General features: G+C 35.4%; 1 protein-coding gene across 7 annotated transcripts in view; it reads left to right on the forward strand.

Moving 5' to 3' along the window:
* Nucleotides 1-24,230, forward strand: part of MYO6 (myosin VI) — a 103,243-nt gene that overhangs the window by 48,127 nt on the left and 30,886 nt on the right. For all 7 annotated transcript variants that reach the window (XM_085576413.1, XM_021553596.3, XM_021553605.3 and 4 more), the window contains exons 8-18: nt 369-466; nt 2,245-2,409; nt 6,827-6,907; nt 9,499-9,679; nt 11,720-11,864; nt 17,402-17,559; nt 18,103-18,194; nt 18,679-18,751; nt 19,606-19,733; nt 20,777-20,872; nt 22,357-22,530. In XM_085576413.1, the coding sequence (XP_085432539.1) occupies nt 369-466; nt 2,245-2,409; nt 6,827-6,907; nt 9,499-9,679; nt 11,720-11,864; nt 17,402-17,559; nt 18,103-18,194; nt 18,679-18,751; nt 19,606-19,733; nt 20,777-20,872; nt 22,357-22,530 (1,391 nt within the window). The remainder of the gene's footprint in view (nt 1-368; nt 467-2,244; nt 2,410-6,826; nt 6,908-9,498; nt 9,680-11,719; nt 11,865-17,401; nt 17,560-18,102; nt 18,195-18,678; nt 18,752-19,605; nt 19,734-20,776; nt 20,873-22,356; nt 22,531-24,230) is intronic.

Genomic DNA, 24,230 nt, shown 5'->3' on the forward strand with positions numbered 1-24,230 from the left:
ATAAATAATAAATAATTGGGAAGTGTCAAATTCTGTGCTGTCTCATGTAGTTTATGTGTCAGTTATTTACCCACTTCCTACAGAAGAACATCACTGAATAACTTTTGGTATATGTCTCTGAATTTCTTGCAGTATTGATTCAAGTACGTTGCAGTGTTACAAGACACTTAAGTACTTAATTTTATGTTCCACCACAATATATCCACTGTAATTTGCAAAATATATTATTCCTAATAGGTAATATTTTTCCTTTGATTTTCAAACCTTATTCCAAATAAGTTCCCTGATTAATTATATTTGTTCTCTCTTTCTTTTTGGTAGTTTCCTGACTGAATTTTAACACTACAAAAATTAATTTTTTTAAACAGCAAATCCTCTATTAGAAGCTTTTGGAAATGCAAAGACTGTTCGCAACAACAACAGCAGTCGTTTTGGGAAATTTGTTGAAATTCACTTCAATGAAAAGGTACTGGAATTTTGTTGCAGATAACCAATGATGCCTTTTTTGCCATATAATGGAAACGCTAGACTGGCAGGATGGTGAACAGACTTACTAGTCTTGCAGCAAATAGCCACTGCCCTACTTTACAGATTCGATTTGTGTTGTGTCACCTTGAAAGAAAAACCAGAGCCACACTGTACTGTCTCATTACTGGAAGGCAGTGGCAACTCAGTAGGAAAATAGCTTCCACCAACAAAAGATTACAAATGGGTCTCTTCATGGTATATGTGAGTCTTCTCATATGAAGACTAACTTACTTGCCGTTAGGTATTCATCCATTCCTTTAATGCTCAAGTAAGTGTAAGTCAAGTATTAGACATAAATGTATTTCGACTTCACACTTTTTAAATGTATTTGTATGAATTTTTGGGACATTACATAGTAATCTATGTGTGACAGAAGTAAAGGAATTGGTTTTTAGATAGAAATACTATTCAACTGTGTATCTTAAGAAAAATTTTCTTTGTTCAGGTGTAGTTTTGTTTGGGTGGTATATGTATACAGACATTCCACAATTAAGGATGGCCATATGGTTGGTCAGTATGTCCAAGTTGAAGACTCCTGTTGATGTTCTCTGGAGATTACATACATACTTCCTCATCCTTCTGACTGAGGACAAACCAACTGCAAGAATTTCTTTCTTTTCCTGCACACTTAAAGCTCATTTTTCTGGTCTTGAGCTTGCAGTCTTTTCCAAAGAGCTTTTGTTAATAGTTTACCTAATAAATAACCAAATTTCTTTGTGGGGAGAGAGACTTTATCTGTTGGTCTGGTTTGTCTTAATAAAGTTATTGAAAGGATCAAAATTTTTTCTTAAAATTATGAATTAATGATCTGATGATGGATTCATGTCTGTCCATCTACCCATCAACACTTACGTGGTGTTTCAATTGAATTACTTCAGCTGAAGCAAATAGCCCTCTGAGTATCTTCAGAAACTGCTTCAAAGCTTGTTTCAGCTTTCCACTGCAAGATCAACCTGTTTACTTGAGCCCCTTTTTGACAAGGCATCACAACTCACTTTGTGGTAACCTTTTTAGGTCTGGTTTCTCAAAGTGATATGAGTACAGACTGAGATCTCCTGAATAAGGGAATGACTGCATAACTGCAATCAAATTTGTGTCTCAGTTAATCCTTCTTAGTTCCTGTAATGGCATTAAGTTCAGGAATTTCCTTGCTATTAAGATTTCTCTAGGCACAGGGAATTTTATCGTAGGCCAGATAACAAATAGCTCTCAAAAATCTGTGTCAGAATTCCTTCTCAATAAAGAAGTGCAAGTGTTGAAAATAAAATGTTGTCATAATTAATTTGCCTAAGATGTTGTCCAAATATGTACTCTAATTTTAACCCTTCCTTTAATTTTACAAGAGTCTCAGTGAAATGCAACTAAAGAAGGTTGTAATAGCATTGTCATACAAAAAGTGTAAGGATGGCTGTAGCAATGCTCTTTACTGTAACTCCTGAGGTTCTGCTATGTATTTCTGCTTTTTGGGGTAAAGAAGACTTTTCTTTTTAAGAAGAGTGTATGTATATACAATACATGAGCTGGCGAGAGAAGTAATGGTAAAGGCAATGTTTTTTTTTCCTAGGCTTAATATGTATTAAGTATAGATAGCTTTTAATTTTCTTTGGAGCAGTTTCTATTGAATGAGTCACAATCAGGCAAAAGAAAATTGAAAACCTGAATCTTAAATAATGCTAGAAATATTCAGATAATCAGAAAAATATTTCTTCTTCCTAGAACTCAGTGGTTGGTGGATTTGTGTCACACTACCTTCTGGAGAAATCTAGGATCTGTGTGCAAGGCAAAGAAGAGAGGAATTATCATATCTTTTACAGGCTTTGTGCTGGCGCTCCAGAAGACATTAGGGAAAAGCTATATTTAAGCTCTCCTGACAACTTTAGGGTGAGTAGCAGAGTCAGTATTTGTAAAGCTTGACATATTGTCATATATGGATTTTTCATATATATCACATTAAAATCTCTGTCTATTATCTTTGACAGACTCTGTACTGGTAAAAAATCCCAGATTTTCTTTTTGTTAAATCTATTTGATCTTGGAATAAAGTTACTTCGCACTTTTCTTTACTGGAAGAATTCCTATACTTTTTCTCTGTCTTAAAATTGAGGAACTTGTGCTTTCCCAGAAAATGTACTGTTGCATATCCAGCTGTTAGTAATGTTGTTATGGGCTCTTCCAGAGATGTAAAGTGTGAATTTCTTCAGTGCAAATCAAATCTCCTGGTAAATACCAGTTAGTTCTCTGCTTGTGTTTCTATAATTTGTTTCTGTCTCTCACCATACCTTGACTTATATTTGGCTTAGAACATCACAGAAGTGGAATTTTATGTATTCCTAAAATACGCAGACCAAATCTCTTGGGTTTTGAAGGGTTTTGTAGTACAACAGTGTGGAATTACAAGAACACTAACTAAGTGACTGTCATCTCTTTAAACTTCCTTGATCTTAAACGAGAAACATTGCAAACAAAGAATTAAGTTATTGTGCTGACTGTTTTCTTTGTTGGTTGACTTTCCTACTTGGATTTCTAAATAAAACTTGGACTGTGCTTATCTGTTGCTTTCTCTTTTGTACTCAGTTCTATCAAAATTCAGCAGAGGGCTAGAAACTTTAAATATGCAAATGTCCTACCCGTTTTATGCAAAAGGGAGGTTGCACAGGCGAGACCTAAATCAGTGCACTCGCTGTGGGGAAGGTGCACTGGTCACCAGACAGGCGGCTGCTGCCTCTTGGCTTGGCCAAGTCAGTCTCTCCTTATGGATGAGCCAGGAAATGGGCACAGAGCTGCACTTCCACATTGTGTACATTGCACATTTGTACTGTAGCACCAAGATGATCTTGCTCTCTAAAACCCATGACAGTACTCTAGGACAAGTCTCCTTACTTTCTCAAGGCATTCCTAGGGATCTTCATAGATCTTACATTATTTATTTAAATATTTAATTTGTTTTTTTTTATATTTTGTCTATTTGTCCTCACCTGTGTGATGGAAACTTGATGTTCTGATGCTTATTAAGGAAGAACTGCTTCCATTCCCTAGAAGGAAAGTTTTTCTTTCGAAACACCCAACAAACACAATACTTAAGAACACCCAACACCATTTATATTTATAAAATGTGGAACTAGTTTTCAAAACTTTATTTTTTACTTTGCAGTTATTCCATGCAGTATTCTCTTGTATGTTTTAAAGCCAAAATGTTGAACAGTTTTTCAAGTACATGTTTTTATTGTGCAGCCATTTTTCCATTAAAATTTATGTCTTGAGGTTAATAGATTTTATTTCTAGAATATGCTGCCTACCCACTCTTGGGGATTTTTAAAAATCAAGGATTCTGCTCATGAGAGAACCCAAGGTTGTACATGTCAGGGTCAGACTTAAAACCATAAAATCAAGCTGATGCAGGACAGTACTTAACAGCCTGAGTTCTTTTACAAAGGACATTTTCTTGCATATTTCATGTATAAAGAGTTTGTAGTTACACCAGCCTTATCACATGGTGACTTTTTTTCTGACTTCTACTAAGACTATAGCAGGCACTTTAATTAATTTAATTAATTAATTAATTAATTAAAAATAATTAATTAATTAATTTCCATTAAGGATTTTATTGCTTTACCGTAAGTTAGTATTTGAATTCTGAGTTCCTTGCATGTGAAATGTCCACTTGGCATGTTAAATTAAACAAATTTAACGCGGTGTTTTTCTCTCCCTTAAAGTAGGCTATCTTTAATTAAAAACCAAACAAATAATACCTTAGAATAATTTTCATCTTTGTAAGCTTGTAAATGAATTTAAATATTCTTAAAGTTTATTACCCATATTGCACTGAATTTCCATCAAGTACCACTTTATCAGAGATTTTTAGGAAAACAAAACTGTAAAAGATAATTTTCCTCCTAATTTTGTATTTCTTTTGTCAAGATGATTTTTGTGTTCTTTGTTCTTGTTTGCTACTTCAGTTTTCATCATAAAATGGTTCTGACTAAGAACACTTGTGTCACTTTTTTTTACCACGTTTTGTTGACTGCATGTGTGGTTCAGAATTCATAGAAATGTCATCTTTCAAGCTTTTGATAATAGACTGTGATATTACACAAGGCAAAGTTTGATGATTGATCAGTATTTTCCTATCAGTACTATTTTTTTAATAAGAAAGATATTAATAAGAAACCTCAAACTTGTTATTTAGAAAAGCTCATCCCTTAAGTCACAATTTTACATTGGCTCTATGGCTCCCCTTGTCTCGAGCCTTATGGCTTATGAAGTCAAAGTGCAAAGTAGGGCCAGCTTGAGTTCTTAGACTCAAACCTGGTTTCTTTAAAGTACCCTTTGCTAGAAATAGGACCACCTCAAATTTATGTTTTTGTTTTTTTTTTTTCCTTCTTTTTCAAAGAAGCAAAACATTATTAAAAGAAAAAGGATAACTTAAGTCTCTTTAATTCTTGGGATTACTTCCCTTTGACTTAAGTGATCCCCTGGAATCTCCTCCCCATCCATTTGGCCATCATGGCATAGGGACACATTGCTCTTGGCATGTAAACCAAGACACTGCATTCACTGCACCTGCCTGACCTGTCCTCTGGACTGCAGCAACACTGATGGCCATGACCTCTATATTAGTTCATCCTTCCCCTGCAGGTTCCCTAGGGAAGCAAGAATTTACTTTGCCAAGGATTATGCAAATAGCCCTGCAGTTCTGCAGGTTTCTTACACACCCATTCTCCAGCACAACCCACATGAAAGTGTGCAGTCCTGGGAGCTCGTGCTTTAGGTTGCCCTGCAGAAGTTTTCAGAAATTGAAGGTCATGAGGAAATCCTGAACCTTGTAGGTCTTTGTGCCTTGGACTGAATTACATGGTTGTGAAAGTAAAGCTGCACAGTAAATCTGTACCTGGAGTAATTCTGTACCTGGAGAACAGCAGATGGGGTTGAGAAGCTGAACTTCTTTCTCATCTATATTTCAGGAAGAGAAGTCAAATTGCCTTATGTTTGGGTCACTGAAGTTGTGATGGTGTGTTTCACCTCACTAAAAAAAAAGTCAAGCAAACCATACAAACCAAACCCCAAGTACAGTGATATTTAGATGTACTGTATGATAACTTGAGACTGTTTAAAAGCATAACTTCTCCCTAATTTATTAAATATAAATTTACTCAAGGTTTTAGCTTTCAAATGAAAGCCATTATCTTGTGATTAAATGTATTTTATGTAGGTTATCATTTAATACCATGCTGGTTCACATTCTCAACCTGTCAGATAAGTTTCCACGCTCTCTTTTTGAAAGGTATGACCTTTCTCACTTCTCATCACCAGTTCCTGGGATTGTGTTACTAATGCTGCAATACAGGGATATATTGTGTTTAAAATATGCTGTGCTTTGCATTCTTACTGGTTGATAAAGAAAACTTCAGTACTTTGTTAAAAACCAACCTATCTTTGAACAGTTGTCACTTTGTTTTAATATTAAATTTGTCACCAAGTTTTCTTCTGCTGTTAGAAATGCTTTGAAGAATATTTTGGGTTTTGGAATTTCGCATGTAAATGTTAATCAGAGAGTAAAATTGTCTGTGTTCACCTATTAGAAAGCATCTTTGTTCAATCAAAGAGTAAAGAATCAGTTCACTTCCTTCAGACAAAGGGTTCTGTCCAAGCTTTTGGACAGAGTTCTTACATTCAGATGAACAAAAGAAAAAGCTGACGATCCCATTTTGCTGAAAGCAACAGTAATTATTTAAATCTAAATTCAGTCTGATTTACTGAACTGTAAATTACTATACAACATGAGGTGGATATCAGAAGCCAGATTTGAAATAAAGCTTCTGTTTAGACCATGCTGTAAACTTTAAATATTCGTCAGGCTTTTTAATACACTATATCTCCTATTACCTATAGAAATATTTGGTGAGGAAAAAATAGTAGTTTCATATTACATACAGGCCAGAAAATTAATTCTTTTGATTCCTAACTTTGGTTGTCTTTTCTGTAATCCTGGACTCCTTGAGTAGGTTTAGTAGAATCAAAAAGTAAGAAAATATTGTGTGGTTCAATGAATATGCCATTGTGTCAAAAAGTATTTTAGTTATCAAAATCAAGAAGCTTTCAATAGAAATTTGGTACTGTTGCAGTTCTTTAATTTTGTAGATGAAAATAAATATATTTCCGCGGAATTAATTATGAGCACTTACCATGTTGTCTGTATCAAATAGTTAAATCCAGCTGTGTAGGGAAAGTCTTAAATAAAAGCATATATTTTTCTTACTTCTATCTTTAACTATGCATTTCCACTTATTTATTGTTACAGTATTTAAATCGAGGCTGTACCAGATTCTTTGCTAACAAAGAAACAGACAAGCAGATTTTGCAAAATCGCAAGAGTCCTGAGGTATGTTTTTATCTTTAGTTAGTTTATATTGTTAAGTAATGGAGATAGAGTTGAAAGTGATTACAGTTTTATAGTGTGGAATGAAATGTTCATTTTGCACATCTTTATAGGTCTAAGAGGGTACTCTCAAAGCTGCTGTATTCAGAAATCTCCTTTGGAGTTCAGTCCTAGAAATACATTTTAACATGCATCATAAAATCCCAAATGGAATAGTGTATATAAAATGGTTCCCTTTTCATTCTTATAATAACATAACACTTAATGATGCTACTTGTCTTCTGTGGAAAACAAAAATCTAATACTTTTGTGATTTTCTTTTAAAAAATCTTTAGTGGTAGTAATACGTCAGAAGCAATACTTTTTATGGAGACATTTTTACTACCTGGAGTTTTGAAATGATGCTCCAAACTGTTCTGTAAATCAATAGTGCAACCTCACTTCTAGCCATGTCTATATTCACTCCTCAGTGAACTTTAAAAGTGTTTTCCCCTTGCTATTAATTGCTAGTTATGCCAGAGCATGGAATTTCCTGGATGAATGTCTGAAGCTTCAAAACATTTATACCTTCTTGCTCCATCCATGTTTACATGTTTTAGAACTGGAATTACCAGAATTTGTAGAACTTAAACCTTTGAGCTGTTCACATGAGGATACTAAAGAATTTGTTCTGGATTAATAGTATATGTGAATTGGAAGTTGTTAAAACACTTAATTGAACTTCTACTCTGTTCTCTAATAAATTTTTCATCTACTCAAAGTATGAAATTCACATTTGTGTAGCTGGAAGGTATTTCAAATATTAATCAAATCCATATTTGTGATTCAGTAGGAGGGTAAGCTACATATATATCTGACAAAAATATAACAATAACTTTAGAGCCTCATTCCACCAAGTGGCCATGCTGTCTCTTTCATAACTTGGTCTTGAAGCTCGTGCTCACTACAAGAGACTGTATAGATAGTTCCTTTCCCCAAGTCAACATTGTCAAGTCTGCCCCTGGATTTCTTGTGGTTCTGTTATTGTAACACTGAACATGCAGTCCTGATTTCTGTTGTTAAATGTAGGCTGTTTTTTATAATCAGAGATGGTGAAGAGCCAGATACAAAAATACTTAATTGACATCACTGTGAGGTAGGAAGCTGATACATACTTCATTCTTGTCAAGCACATAGGCTAGCATTGGGGAATTTTGCCTCAGTTTACCCAATTTGTCTTTCATGAAGAATTGTAGTGAGTAGGCACTGAGTATCAACATTCCCTTATTTTTTCTTCTGGAAGATGAACCTGTGCAATTTTCTATTATTGATATGATTTACAGGTGGGTGTTGTCATAAAACTTGTCCTCTGATGGACTTGAAATAAGAGAAGACTTGATTTGATATAAATGTTTGTCTAAATTAAAACATACTTAGAGAATAGTTCTGAAAATATATATGACATGGACTAGCAGAACATATGGTACCATAATACTTATATGTAAGTGCTATATCTATTTGAAGGCTCAATAGAGGATCAAAGTTAAATTATATTTAAACCTACTGCAGCTGCTTACACAGGAATTATATTGCCTTGTTTAGGTTTTTAAATTGGAAGTTTGGTATTTGCTGTCATTTTATAAAAAAATATTAAGATTGTTTTTTGAATAAAAGTAGCTGGAATAGTCAATTAATACTTCAATTATTTTTGTGTTTTCCTTATCAGGAAGATGAGGTGATCATTTTACCTAATAAACATGTAGTTTAATGTTATTGATGTGCCTACATGTTGTGTGAAGTGAATTTTTCAGATGCATGTGGTGTTTTGTTTTGATAAAAATCATGTTAGCTAATTTGACATTAGCAAGGCTTTTATTTAGTTAATTGTTCTTTTTAATTGAAAACATTTAAAAACGTGTAAAAATGTAGCTCAGTCTGTGCATGTTCATGTAGTTTCTTGATTGCATGCAGATGTGTTACTTTCTACTATTTAAACTGGTTTACAGCTAAAATAGCTTTCAATGTATTTAAGTTTGAAAAATCAGCAAAATGTTAAATTAATATTTCAGAACATAGCTAGTATTCTTCTAAGCCATAGACCACTGCAAACAACTTTTCTCTTTCTTAATGACACCAAGAAGTTAACTAGTACATTTCTCTAAATTAGCCTGTTTGGAATAGGGATAAATTTCCTGGTTCTGATTTGTCTTGTACTCCCGTCCTTCTGTCATCCTATTGCAAGGACCTCCATCTTCTTCCAGCTGCTTAGGGCTAGAAGGATTCCTTTGTATTACATGCTCCAATAACTCCCTTAGCCAAAGTCTTCCTTTCCCCTGCTCACCATCTCATATTCCCCTGTCTTTAGCATTCACATTCTCTCTAGCTTCTGCGAAGTTTGCTGTGAAATTTAAGTTTGAATATCATGCTTCCAAGTATCAACAATTTAAAATAAATAAAGGTTCTTGTGAAGCCTATATTGTATGAAGAACTCGAATCTCTACTTAGTTTGGCATGCTTTGTATGCTGTTTGTTATTACTGGTTCTTGACTGGAAATATTTGCTTGCATTTACTTTAAAGAACTTATATAAAATTTTTGTTTTTTCTTGTTTTGTAGTATCTTAAAGAAGGTTCCTTGAAGGATCCACTGTTAGATGATCATGGAGATTTCAACAGAATGTGCACAGCCATGAAAAAGATTGGACTGGATGATGAAGAAAAACTTGACCTTTTCAGAGTAGTGGCTGGTGTTCTTCACCTTGGAAATATTGATTTTGAGGAAGCTGGGAGTACTTCAGGTTAGATGAAATAGAAATTGTTTTTTGTAAAAATACTGAAAACGCCTTTTGATTAGAGACATTCCCTTTGCATGTGAATTACTGCTTTTGAAAGCATCTTTGTGTTCATGGGTAATTCAGTCTTAATTCACCCCAGTTTGAAGTCAAGTTTACTTGTTTGTTTTAAAGTTGTACTTCTTTACATGCTCTGAAAGCACATAATGTTTCACTGAAATTGTTCAAGAACTTATTCAGTGAAAAGTTTAATATAAAGAAAAGAGCCATTTTGTATTTTAATGATAGCTTTAAAGTACAACTTCTCTGTAATATCACAAAAAGATCTTGGCATAAGAAATTAGCAACTCCGCCTATAAGGAAAGGCATTATGTCCTTTGGCTTCCAAAAATAACATCATGCTAGTATTTTGAGAGGTGAAAAACAAACGTTTCAGCAAAAACTTAGGTAAATATAACTTCCTAATTTTAAGATGTTGCTCACAAGTACAAGTGTAGTTGGGACTTAATTGCAGAATGTGCATGAAGGTTGACGAAGGAGAATTAATGATTCGGGAATTGTCCTTATTACCTTACTACAGAAGTCAGCCTCTCTAAATTGAGACCTGCAGTCCATGTATTCCTGAAGGACTGATTCCTCTGGGTCTGAATGTACCTCAAATACAACTATTGTAGAAAACATGTAGGTCTATCTTGAGTTGCAAGACAGAGTGAAATTGATTCCTCCTGGTCCTACTTCAAGTATTTATAGGTGTTGGTGAAGTTATTTCAAAGAGCAATCAAAGGACATTTTAAAGTGTTCTGAATGATGAATTAAATGAGTGCTAACCTCACTAGCTCCTGACCCCAAGTACAGAATCAGCACTGTACTGTACAAAACATTCTGTTCAGTAGAGATCATGGATGGGCTCTAGTCCCACATGTCAAATCAGGGCCAGTGCTGAATTCAAAGTGGGTAGCTTAGGGTTGGCACAGAGGTGGGTTGTTTTGTTTTTGTTTTTTTTTATTTTTTCCTCTCTCTACTGTGTAGATCAAATGAGAACCCCCCCAGTGTCAGTTCATGCTGTTGCCATGTTCAGGAAGATGACAGAAATGAACATGATTAATGAGAATGAATCTGGGAAGATGCAGGTGTAGAGATGGGTAGTGGCTTCATGTAGCTCAAACCAGTAAGCTTCCCAAAGAGCTTACCTCTTGGGGCCTTTTGTGAGTTCTGACTTGGGCATTGACAAGATTGAACAGTGAAAGAGGCACAAATGTGAGTTTGAGGAGGAAATGAATGAGAAGAGTGGGAACCACAGATGGTAAGGGAAGTCAGGGTTTAGAGAAAGGAACATCACCAGAGATCTTATGTCCTCTAAATACTGAAATTCAGACACATTTTTTTTTTCTGGAATAAAATAAATAACATTTATAGATAAAATGTATAAATAAAATGTATAGATCTTCTAAAATGTAAAGGAACTTCTAAAATATAAATGAATGCATTGGACTTCTAAATTTTAAATACATGTTTTGTTTTTCCCTCATTTTGTGTGTCTTTGAACTGCTGCAGGCAGTCTCTTACTAGAGACCAGAGACCCCCAAAGTTCTGTTGCTGCTCTACAGCAGGCAACAGGAAATACACGTAAATAAGTGCTGGATTTTACTGAAGCGGGTGGTGTTCCAGTTGGAATTCTCGGCTGGCCGAGCCCTGGCGCCAAGGCAGGCGCAGAGCAGCAGGGAGGGCACCTCTCGGCTGTTAGCCCGGGACAAGTACAGAGCCTTATCTGAAAAATCCCAAGTGCCAGGAGTCTGCTCTAGCAGGCACTTCTGCTGCATAGCGAGGGAGCCCGGAGGGTACAGGAGCATCCAAGTTCAAAAGTTCTAAGTCACTCGAGTTAGTTTGTAGGGGTTAGCACCTACAAGCAGCCCGGACAGTGTTCTCGAAATCCATAATTCCATGCGCAGCTTTCGGGCGAGGCGCTATTTTGGTATTTGTCTGAGGGGGCTCCCCGGGCTCCGAGAGCCGCCCGCGGAGCTCGGAGGTGACGCCGTGTGTCCGCAGGGGGCTGCACGCCGCGCGCGCGGAGCCAGGCGGCGCTGGAGCGCTGCGCGGCCCTGCTGGGCCTGGACGAGGAGGACCTGCGCGGGAGCCTCACCTCGCGCGTCATGCTCACCACGGCGGGCGGCGCCAAGGGCACGGTCATCAAGTGAGTGCGGCGGGGCGCGGCGGGCTGGGTGCGCTCGGACCCCGGGCTGCTGCCTCTCTCAACGCCTCACCGAGCGCAGGTGCACCCTGCCGTACAGAACTCACGGCGCTGAAGGCTGGCAGGCTGTCGGCACTCTGTGCTGTATAAAATCTCTCGTGTGTCCGTGAGTACGCTGTGTGGCCAAAGAAAGTATAGCAGTCAGCCAGTTAAATCCACAGCCTGCGCAGCAAATTTGATACGCTAAAAGATTTATCAGATACACTCTATCAAGGAATGTTAATGTGGTGCCTAAAGTGTTTCAGGTGACACTTGGATCTTTCTCACGAGGGCTGCACAGGGCTCCCGTGAGTGCTGCCCTGTCATACGGCAGGGATGCTTTAATTAGAGGGCAGGATAGCCACTCTTCTTAATGAGTGATCAGTGTCCTTGTGTTTGTCATCTCTAATGCTGCTGAAATCAAGTTTTGACTTTAAAAACACCCCTGTAAATGGTAATCCAGAAATGTGCTGCGTTTTGCTGGTTTTGGTAAATGCACATTTAATCTTGGCTGTTAATAAGGTTTCACAAAAACACGGATAGAAAGTGTGTTATTTTGGGTTTTTAAATTTTTTTTTTCTGAAGTTCTTATCAAGGTAACTTCCTAGGCACAGAAGCAAGATAGTGATTTCTTTCTGTATGCACATGGAGAAGGAATAAGGGCAAAAAACATGTATAAATATGGTACTGGTGATAACATTTCAAAACCATAAAATTTATGACTCTTGCAAAACTGAGTTTTGTGAAAATGACAATGCAGTTACCTGGTATTTATGAAAAACCTATGGATTTCACACAATTCTCTTGCTGAGATTGAACCTAGCACACAAGCTGTCAGGGATGCTAGCTAAGATGCCTGCAACTGAATTGTGTGTTTTGACATTTAGTTTTCCATGTTGAGTATTTTCCGGAGTTCATTCACATCAAAAACTGAACTTGGACTAAGCAGTTTTGAGCACGTTAAAGTAATTCTCAGTGTTCAGCTGTATGTGTCGGTCTTTTAATTAGGAAGCTAATGAACATTCACTCCTTGGAAGAATACAGGTGTGCTTTTTATTAACTTATGGAAACATTTAGATTGTTTTAGTGAATTGAAAATACTTTATTCACATCACAACAAATGTTTAATATATGAAACTCATAATTATCTATATTAATGGGGTTTATTTAAGTTATTTGCATTTTTTTCCTTTGGAAATTTATTACAGAAATTATTATTATTATGGAAAAAGTTCTAATGCAGTAAGTAAGCAGTGCTTACAAATGGTAAGTAATGTTGGTGGGGGCAGGAGAGGGTGATGTGTTACTCTGTATTGGGTTAAAAGCTCAAGATCTAGATGTCTTAATTGTGTATTCAATAGTCCATTTCTGGAGAGTAAATTCTTCTCTGCCCAGTGTAAATTCCTCCTCCCTCTCCCCCACCAGTTACTAGAAATTGGGGACTTTGAGTCATTGACATCTTGCTGCCTTATCAGATGATACGGAGTGCTACAAGTAATTTTTTCCCTTCATTGCAAGCTTAATGTATAGGAAAATGTCAGTCTTGCAGGAAAATGTGTCTCCAGTGGAAAATACTGACCAAGTTTTTACAATTTGCTCTTTACTAGACCATGTCTAAATTTTCAGCAAAATCTTTGATACATTCATCCAGGAGAAGCTTTATCAGTATCATGGATAACATTAGAGTAGAAAATTACTTATTATACAGTACAGATGGCACTCATAATAATTCATGGCAATATGAACATTGCAGGTTTTGAAAGTCAATAACATTTTTTACTTAATTCAACTTGGGCACAATAATTGCTGATCTTTCTCTGTTGACTTACTGCTTACCTGGTTATTCTCCATCTTTATTTAGCATTTTTTAAATTCTTCTCAGCTTACTACCACCACATTTCCTTTACTGACATATATCTTGTGGGTTTTTGCATTATGAATTTTTTGAAAATAATTTTATATACTACTCTTGTTACCAAGATTTTCTGCTTTCTTAATTCAGTATTATTAGAGCCCATTTTTTGAGAACACCCTTATTTTCACATTCCTTTTAAGTGAAAGTATTAAATAGAAGTGGAATGGCTTTGAATAAATTATATTCATGTCAGATTCAGATGGCACCCCACTTTGCAGTGCTCTCAGTCAACTGCTGATTCAGCCTCTGAGAACAGATTTATTTTGGCTGTTGTACATATAACACATACATAAGACTTGTCTGTATATTTTCCTTTTGAGGATGTTTTGTGGGACATATTAAGCTACCACTATTATGAGGCATGCCATGTCACTCCTCAAGTGACGCTGTCAAAGAAGTTTTCTTAATTTTTGTTACAGCTTTGAGTTTATTTTGGATTAAAACTTTATTTTCTGATCAATGAATTTATCCTATAAGCCTGTAGCATTATTAGTACTGTGCAGTTTCAGAAGTCTGCAAACACAAGGAGCTATGTTTTTATGCCAGCAGATCTTATTTTCCCCTTGTTTTATTTTGGGTATATCAAAAATGAATTCAGCAGACTCCTTACAACATCTCAGTGAGTAATACATTAAGCCTTTTTCACTAGCATTTTCTAAACTCGTGCATCTAAAAGGAAACATACTCTAATAAATACACCAATATCATCTTCTCACATGGCTTACTGCATGTAAAAGTGGATTGGACCATTTTAGATATTTTTTACATAGACACAATTTTTTCTATGGTAGTGTGGTTTAGAAACTACTTGGCTGCTATCAGTATTAGAGTTTTGACAAACACATTGGGTTTTTTTTCTTCCAGCAACCCAAAGAGCTGGTCATTTCTCTCTCTTTCTTAGGGACCTTTTGTGTGCAAGTAGATCATGTGAGCCCTAATAGGTCACAGTGAATAAATAGCTCAGCTGAAATCACTGTGCTCAGAGTATAACAAAGGCTTTGTTCTGCTGGGAACAGTGCAGCCAACAAGGAACAGTAGGAGGGTGATGATAAATGCAACCTCTCTGAATTTTATTAAATAATCATGTGCAGTGAGCTGCCTGGGGGACTTGACAGCTGCACTATGTCTATCTGTCCTTGTCTCCCAAAACCCCATAATAATTACCTTTTTGGATGATGTTTTTGCCTTCCATGTGAAGTGTATTTACAGAGAGAAATAACGTGTTAGGATTCAAAATCTGGTGTTTCTCTTAGACTGTAAATGTGCCACTGTGCCTTTCTCTTGCTCAGTTTCTTCTTTTCCAATAAGACTTTCACAGAGGACTCCATCATCACAAACGAAATTATTTTACAAGGTGAAAAAAATTAACTTGCATCATTCCAGGTCCTCCAGCTTCTTTTGTAGTACATTTTCTACCAAAATGCATTTTTTTTTTTAGTAGTGCTACTGAAGTGTCCATTGGAAAAGCTTTTTCAAAAAACACTTTTATACATTATTTTGAATTTTAGCTTTTTTCAAATTACAAATGTGCTGCTTATATTCTTTAATTATGTGGAGTATTTAACTAGGTACGGTTACTTAATCCAGACTACTTTATTTATGAACCAATAACCATATTGGATGCCAGTAATTGATGGATGTCGCTTCACCTGCTCTCTCCCTCAGTTGTTGCAAATCATGGGCAAATTATGCATTTTTTAATTAATTTGTTCTGGAATATATTTGGGAACTACATGGAGTTGTCCGCAATCTAAATCTACCCCATCCGCGCTTTCCCCTAGGCCTCAAACTCTAGATCAATGGAAATCTTGCTGAAGAAATTGACATGAAGGCCAACAAGGGTTTTTCTTGCAGCCTTACCAAAGTGCTTTTTCTCTATTCCATTCAAGTAGCTGATAAATTCAGGAGAGGGAAAGAAGGTGAAATAGAGGAAGGAGAATTTATCTTTTCCTGTTCAGGCAAGAAACAAGAGAAAGAATGAGAGTCATTTGTCTTTGTGCAGACCAAAGAAAGGAAGAGTTGAGGGAAAGCAAGCCAAGAGAAGAAAGCTACTTGTTCTGAACATCAGTTTTGTGATGGGGCTCTTGTGTATCTACTGTCTCAGGGCATTTTCAGCTTTGTTTAGTGGTTCTGAACTTTCAGTTGTGCAAAATGCTTTGCAGGGTTACATTTTCTTTCCATGTGTGTTTATTGCATACTATGAAATTTAAGAGGAAGGGTTTGTGCAGTCTTTAGAATTGTACTTAACAGTGGCAGAATTTGCTATTTTGAGCACTAGGACCATTTTGTAAATACATGCTGTTTGTCATGTTGTTTAAAAAAGTAAGTGAAAAACATAAATTACTTTAATGTATTATATTATGTAATAGGTCTGCAGCTGACAGGAATTAGTATTCTGATCTCTTAAAAGTTTCAGAACAGAATGCAAAGGTACCTTACTTCTATTTATAAGCTGAGATTTCTGTCAGTACTCATTACCTTAAGATAGATCCTTAATGGAAGACAAGATTGTGTGTTAAAGCTAATTACTATCAAATGTAATGTAGCTGCAAGTGTCCTTTGGGAATGGAGACTCTGGTTCCATGCCTTACCAGTCACCATAGAAAGTGATCTCCATCACTTTCGTGATTCTGAATCAGAAGTATTATCCTTGACAAAATAAAATAGTAATTATTAGTTTAGTGCTTATGAACTCTGGGAAGTGAAGGAAATAATGCAGTATAGTTAAGCTGTTGTTGTGGTATAACTCCAACTGGCAGCTCAGCCCCTCGTAGCCATTTGCTTACTCCCTGCCAGTGGGATGGGGAAGGGTAAAAATGAGAAAATAAATGGGTTAAGATAAAGACAGTTTAACAGGTAAGCAAAAGTTACACATGCAAACAAAGCAAAAGCAGGAATTTAGTCTCCACTTCCTCTTGGAAGGTCAGTGTTCAGCTCCCCAGGATAGCAGACTTCATCAAGTGTAGTGGTTAATAGGAAGACAAACTTTAAAACTAACAGAATCATTCCCTTTTCCCTCTTTCTTCTTCCTCCAGCTTTTATTGCTGAGCATGATGCCATATGATAGGGAATGTCCCTTTGGTCAGTTGGGGTCAGCTGTCCCAGCTGTATCTTCTCTCAGCTTCTTTCTCACTCTCAGCATCCTCACCGGTGTGATGGGGTGAGGAACAGAAAAGATGCCAGAGCAAAAACTAAACTATAGGCTTTATTCTAACAAAACAAATAATAAATAAATAAATAGTTGAAATATTTTTTGTAGATGGTGATGTATATATTTTAAATATCTTTCTCTGGAAATTGTCAATAGAGTTTCTAATTATCTAATAAACAGGAAAGCATCTGAATCTCATTTCTACTGATGGTAGCAAAACATTATTCTTTTTTACAGGTAAGATAGTCTAACTTGGCAAGGTTGTTTCCTCCCTAGGCCTAGAGATCAGGTTTTTTTTTTTTTTTTTTTTTTTTTTTTTTTTTTTTAGGTCCTAATTAATGGTATTGTAAAGGCTGTTTCTAAGTTTAGAGTCTAATCTCAGCATTTCACAGTAAGGAATTCTGAAAAATAAGATCTGTATCTTACTGTTTTTAGGGTACCCTTGAAAGTGGAACAAGCAAACAATGCTCGTGATGCCTTGGCTAAAACCGTGTATAGTCATCTGTTTGATCATGTAGTGAAAAGGGTAAACCAGTGTTTCCCATTTGAAACTTCTTCCTTCTTCATTGGAGTTCTAGATATAGCTGGTTTTGGTAAGTATACTTAAAATAATTTTTAGTTGTCACTTTTTCCCACCAAAGATTCAATAGCAAATTTTGTAATGAAGAGTGGGAGGGTTTTCTTTTTTGTGTTGATGGTTCTTGTAAAGCTTTTGCTGTCTTTGACTTACTGAAAATCCAAAACAGGGCATGTTTTGTGATGTGCTCTAGTCCTTCCAATGTTGTCCAGGGGAACAGCCTTTGGTTTTCAGGTCTTTAGGGTTTTGAAATCTACTGCCAGCCTGTTGTATTATAGATGCATGAGGGTGTATTTGTACAATTTCACTGTCTGGTAGCATCTTGCTTTGGTGTGCTGCCAACTGTCTGTCATTTATCTTCAAAATATTATCTGCTGCAGTATTTTTAGATGCCTTGTGTACAGCTTGGAAATCTGTAAAAGATTTCATTTTGCTGAAAGAAATGGCTATGGATCTGAATACATCTTTAAATATTAACACTGTGAAGCTTCTCTTATTTACTATTTAATTTAAACTCTTGGAACAGTTTTATCATAAAAGTTTAACTTCTGTCTTTCAGAGTACTTTGAACACAACAGTTTTGAACAATTCTGTATAAACTACTGTAATGAAAAACTGCAGCAATTTTTTAATGAAAGAATTCTGAAAGAGGTATGACATATTTAATGTTATATTAGAGGATTTGGTTTTTTACTGTTATATTTGAGGATTTTTTTTTTTTTTTTTTTTTTTGCTGAAGAGATACTTTAAGTAGCACTGCTTTTCATAAGATTACACATTATGTTTGAATAAAAAAAATCACTTGACATACTGTTTCTATATTATTTAACATCTGGTTGTGTCAGAAAATAATGTGGATTTTTGAAAACCAGCAATGAGGTAACCAGAGATAGGATAATCGCTAATACCTAATGAAAATAGTGATGTGAACAGGCTTATCACTAAAGTGTTAAAGTTGGAATATATTAAGCTGTGTAAGGAAATTCTCAAATGTGTGTTGATTCATGCTATATTTTTTAAAATTGCTTCTTGTTTATTAGAAAAAATAATTTTTTTCTTGATTTCTTTTCAGTAAAAAAAAAAAAAATAAGAGCAGTGTTTTCTCTTTTCAATTACTTTTTTTTTGTAACTTTAGGAACAAGAACTTTACCAGAAAGAAGGCCTGGGGGTTAATGAAGTTCGTTATGTTGATAATCAGGACTGTATAGGTATGTACGTCTTGAATTGCCAAGCTTTTTGTTACTGTCATGAGGAAAAAACCTTCAAGCAGAGGAGGTGAAATATGCATAGCACTAGTAATTTTATGGTTTTATGTATAGCCTCATTCAATTCACAGTCTTAAGAGTTCATAGGCATTTCTACAGTACAAGCATTAGAAGTTTCATCCTTTCCACAGGAAAATGTTTGTAGTAAAAATTCCTCTTAAATGAGCAGTTTCATAGAGAATGGAAAAAATTTGCTAAACTGTGAGTTTGTGTCTAATAGTTTCAAGAACATGAATTTCTATGTCAGCTTTCAAGGGCTTTGGAATATGTGAGAGATCAAGGCAATGCAGTTGTTAAAGTTGTGAAATCACCACTGTATGCTCAATTCTGGTCTGCCTTTCCTAAAACAAATTTCTACTTCTTACTGAATCATGTTGTCAAATGGAAATATTAACCTTTTATTTTTGACATGTGGTGAAATGTGGATGAAAAGCTAAAAAATATCCCCCAGCAATTGAAGCTAGACCTAGGATCATACTGTAAGAAGACTTGGGCACTTTTTGGGCAGCTAATTTCAACTTGAGACCAAGAGTTAAAATCAAACAATCAGTTCCTGATCTTTTTCTCCCATGTTCCACAAGAATTAGGACTTCTAGATTTGATGGATATCCTATACATACGTATTAAGATACATAGAATTGATTTGCCATGACTTCTTGTATTTTGTTTAATGGCTTTCTTAAGATACTTTTGTAGAGAGTCAGATTAGCAGCATTTAGGTGTATAATGTTCAGTGCTGATACAAGTTGATATATTCAATTTCCATAAATATATGTTGTTTTTTTTTTTATTAATAGATTTGATTGAAGCAAAATTAGTAGGTGTACTGGATATTTTGGATGAAGAAAATCGTCTTCCCCAACCAAGTGACCAGCATTTTACTTCAGTTGTGCATCAAAAACACAAGGACCATTTCAGGCTCTCGGTAGGTTTATTTTTGTTGCCTGTCTTGTTTTAATGAAACAGTTCTTGGAATAGTTGATAGTAACACTTCAATTTAATGAAAATCTTTCGTAAGAAATCTCATACCACCCAGTCTGCACAGTCTGTACCTCTTTGTTAAGGACAACTTTGGTTATTAGATTTGATGAAAGGTTCACTGAAGGCTTCAAGGAATTCTAATATCCTGCTGAAACTAAAGCCATATTCTTCACTTACCTTTGATTTTTAACATGTAAAACATAAAAAGGAAGTAAAAACATGTTTTAATTTAGATTGTTTCATATCAGATGAGTTATTTTGTTTTTCTTCTAAAAAATGTCTTGCTTTGACGAACTTTTGACTCATGTCTAGTGTCTAGCTAGCACTTCATAGATAAATATAGGAATCATACTAGGAAAATTTTTTGTTGCTTATTTTTTAATATACAGCACTGTCTGGAAGATTAAGGCAAATTGTTGCAATTTATATCCATGAATTGTGTTGAAATTTAAAAAAAAGCTGAAAAAATGCAAGCAAAGTAAGCCGTTATTAATAATTAATTTACCAAAATTGTCATCTGTTTATCTTGTGTTAAGTTTCCACTTAATCCTGCTTTCCTCAGTTGCTGTGCAATGAAACATTCTGATGGTATGTTTATGATCAGCTGGGTTTTTGCCTGTTAAGATACACCATCTAAAGCTGTTTCTTGAGCTTTGGTCTAATTCTAACAAGATTATTCATTAGCTGTCAAATTTATGATAAAGAAAACTTGATTAAAGGCACAACCAAAATCAGATGGCTGGTATTAGCAATCCTGATGACATGTATTTTGAATGCAATGTATTTAAGAGTGTGGAAGAGTTCGAAATTAGGTTTTTAGAACACCATGATTTGGACAGGAGTGCTAATGATCAGCACAATTGTACTTACAGGAAATGTGATTTTTAACACTTAGTGCTCCTGGCAGATCATGGTTGTGCTCTAAGAATAAACTTTTTCTTAGTCTCCATTGCAATACTCCTTTGTAATTCAACTTCTTAATTCTAGATTCCTAGAAAGTCTAAACTGGCTGTTCACAGAAATATCAGAGATGATGAAGGCTTCATTATCCGACACTTTGCAGGAGCAGTATGCTATGAAACGGTAATTTTATCTATGGGACACTATGTTTATTGTATTTTGTAGAACATTTCTATTTTTTCTATTTTTTATTTTCTATTTTTTCTATTTTTAAATGACAAAATTTCTTGTGATCAGCAGTTCAAACATTGATATGTCTTAACTTTGAAACAGATTTTTTGTATATTTGACAGAATTGACAGTTTCTTTTAACTTTTCAGGTTACAGCCTTTTTTAATGACATGTGTTTTGTGTAAAAGTTGGTTTCAAATCTATAGGTAATGGTGTCAGTATTATATATATTGATTCACAACCTACTGCAAATTTTGCATCAAAAGGTGTTTACATCCTGGGGAGAAGAATAAACTATGTGATATAAAAGTATTGTTAATGAAGAGTACCTTTTTGGAAACATGATTATCCTCGTACACCCATCCCCATCATACTTTGTGTTTTCGATTTCTACTGTCAATGGACTCGTTTGTGTAAAAATACAAAATACCTGAAATTGCTACCCTCAAAATACATTCCAGATTCTTGTGCTCTTTTGACTATTACTTATTGTACAAAAACATTGTAAGACCTGAAGCCAGTATCTAGACCATCAATTTTCAAAAATGAAAGTTTAAGATAAAAGATCCATAAGGCTTTGTTGTTTCTGTATAACTTCAGCATGTATGAAGGACGCTACTTGGGTTATTTACTTGGCTGCATGCATATTCCTCTCTTGTGTCTTCATGGCCCAAGGAAACTTTGGAGGCTTGTGTTAGTCCTTTGATTCTTATCACCCTTTTCTGGGATGTGCGGAAATTGGCATTTTCTTCAAAGTAGTCTTGGTGTCATCTCTTCATTAATATCAAGTCTCTATTGTTTGCATCAAAAGCTATTGAGGATTTTGTAAGTGTGAGATTGGATACTAATGTATTGAGCACTGAGTTTCAATGTAATGGTTCTTCTCAAAGTTAGTGATCCAAAACCAGAGATATAAAGTTTGTAGGAAGCGACCATATGTTTTATTATATCAAGTGTTCCTAAACAGTCATAGTACTTTTAAAATAATCTGTTTTCATTTTATTTTCCAAACTGTGTAGATTTAAGTGTGTATGTTAATTCCCATTTCACAATAGATCTTAAATGATATTACAAGCAGTGAAGAATTAAGCTTCTCAGAACTCCCAGGAGATGATGATGTGCTGAATGCTGGAAATGGAAGGAGGATAGTCATTGACAAAAAAACAACTGATCCCTTTAAAGGCGCCAGACCTTTCTTTGGGTTTCATAATTCCAACAACATCCTTCAAACTTAAGAATGGCTTTTCTTTCTGGCATTAGGGTTTTGTGTATCCAGCTGAAAAGTTGTTTGAAATAATATATTAATATTTACCCCATGTATTCTTGCTGATTTTTGAATTAAATATATGACTGTGTTTCCTTTAGTTTTCTAATTAGATGGAAGTAACTTGGATAGGAAAACAAATGTGCTTTTATCTCTTGGGTTGTCTTTTCAGATGCAATTTGTGGAAAAAAACAATGATGCTTTGCACATGTCTCTTCAATCTCTTATATGTGAATCCAAGGATAAGTTTGTTCGACAGTTGTTTGAGACCAACACTAATAACAACAAGGATCCCAAACAAAAAGCTGGCAAACTCAGCTTCATCAGCGTGGGCAACAAATTCAAGGTAAAATCATATAGTAAAGAGTCCTATCTTCTTGTAACATATGCCAATTTTATGTTACTTGAATTAAGTAGAACCTAAGGTTGGGAGAACTAGTAGTAACTTGAGATTCAGAAGAAAATTTGGTTAAATAGATGTTTTTCTACTGTTGAATTATAAAAAACTGGTATATTTAAGCTACATGCTATGCATTTTTGTCAAAAGTATATTTCATTATAGTCCTTTCAGAGATTATACAGTGATTTTTAGGTCAGAATCTTTCAAAGCCTCATAGAAGCCTTTATTCAAAAGATTTTGGTATTTAAATTTGGATTCTGTGGACTTTAAAATATTCTAGATGTGACAAAATATGTTATTCCATCCTATTGTAATGATGCCTTCTAGAAGATGTATTGATTCCCTACAGTTGGCCGAACTCTCAAAATTCAATCCCTAACCTAACCATAGTTTTTCCTTTTCTGAAATATATACTTAGTCATGGCTTACACAGGAATGTGCTGAATGTTTCTATTCTCAATACCTGAATCTGACGCTTCTCCTCATTTTCTCCTTTCTTCTGATGTTATAAAGCTGACCTTCAAACCTTGTCTTTTCCAAATGTTTTCTGCATCCTTTTCTCGTTCAGCAATTTTATTTTAGCTGGAATATTCCAGCTCAGGATGGCTAGAAAGAGAACAGTAGGGGAATTAAGAGATGAAAAGCAGGCACATCGTGGGCTGCAGGTAAATTTTTCAGTCTTGTGGATTTACAGTTGGTAGAGCTGCAGCAATTTCAGCAAGAGCTCTTTTCAACACATCTGGGCCAGATCCAATGAAAGATTTGTATGCCTTCAAGTCAGGTGCTGAAACAGTTTTGGTATGCTACCTTACCTAGGGCCACCAAAACCCACTTCATGTTCCTAGCTAGACTCATTACACAGTCCCTGGGGAATGCAAGTATCTTACATAATCCAAAATACTTGCATGTAGATTGAGACACTGCCAGTAGCAGAAGAGTGTTTCTGCACTTCTCCCCTATATCAAGGTTAAGTACTGGATCAGGACTGCAAGATAAATTCTTTCTTGCATAATCATATTTTGTGGCTAGCATTTGGAACTATTCTGTAAAGATGCAGAGGCTGAAGAACAGGAAGTATATGGTAGCATCACACTTGCTTTTTATAGCAATAGTATTCTGCTTCAGGTCTATACTGTATTCAGTGTTCTGTGGCTATTTTATTTCCTGTAGTGAGCACCAAGATATTGGTCAGTCTGACAAAGGGTGTTCTCATTACACCCTTCTGAAGTTGTTTGGTTAGGTAGCCAGAAATAAAATTTTCATGGGGCCAGGAAGAGTAGGATACAGAGCCTGACTTGTAAGGTAGTAGTTTTGGCATTTAACTGGGAATTGAGCAGACTGCTTCCTTGAGTTTTGCTCTGATGATTCTTTTTAACTTCTTCCAATTCTATAGTGGTTGTTGAATTAAAGTGTAGCAATTGCTTTAATATAAAATACATGATCATCAGGTCATCTAAAAAGTTGCATAGAGATAAGCCATGTCCTGAGGAAATCCTGCAGCCATGAGTCTGCTTTAAATGAAGCTAGGATCCACAACTTTTTAGAACTGTATTTTAAAAATGAAGTCATTGGGGGAATCTTTTGAGATAGTTTCCTCTTTCTTCCATCTGGATTTTCAATTTCTCTTGGATTTAGGACCCTACCTT

This window comes from Lonchura striata, chromosome 3 (assembly GCF_050655825.1).
Source record: "Lonchura striata isolate lonStrDom1 chromosome 3, ASM5065582v1, whole genome shotgun sequence".
NCBI lineage: Eukaryota > Metazoa > Chordata > Aves > Passeriformes > Estrildidae > Lonchura > Lonchura striata.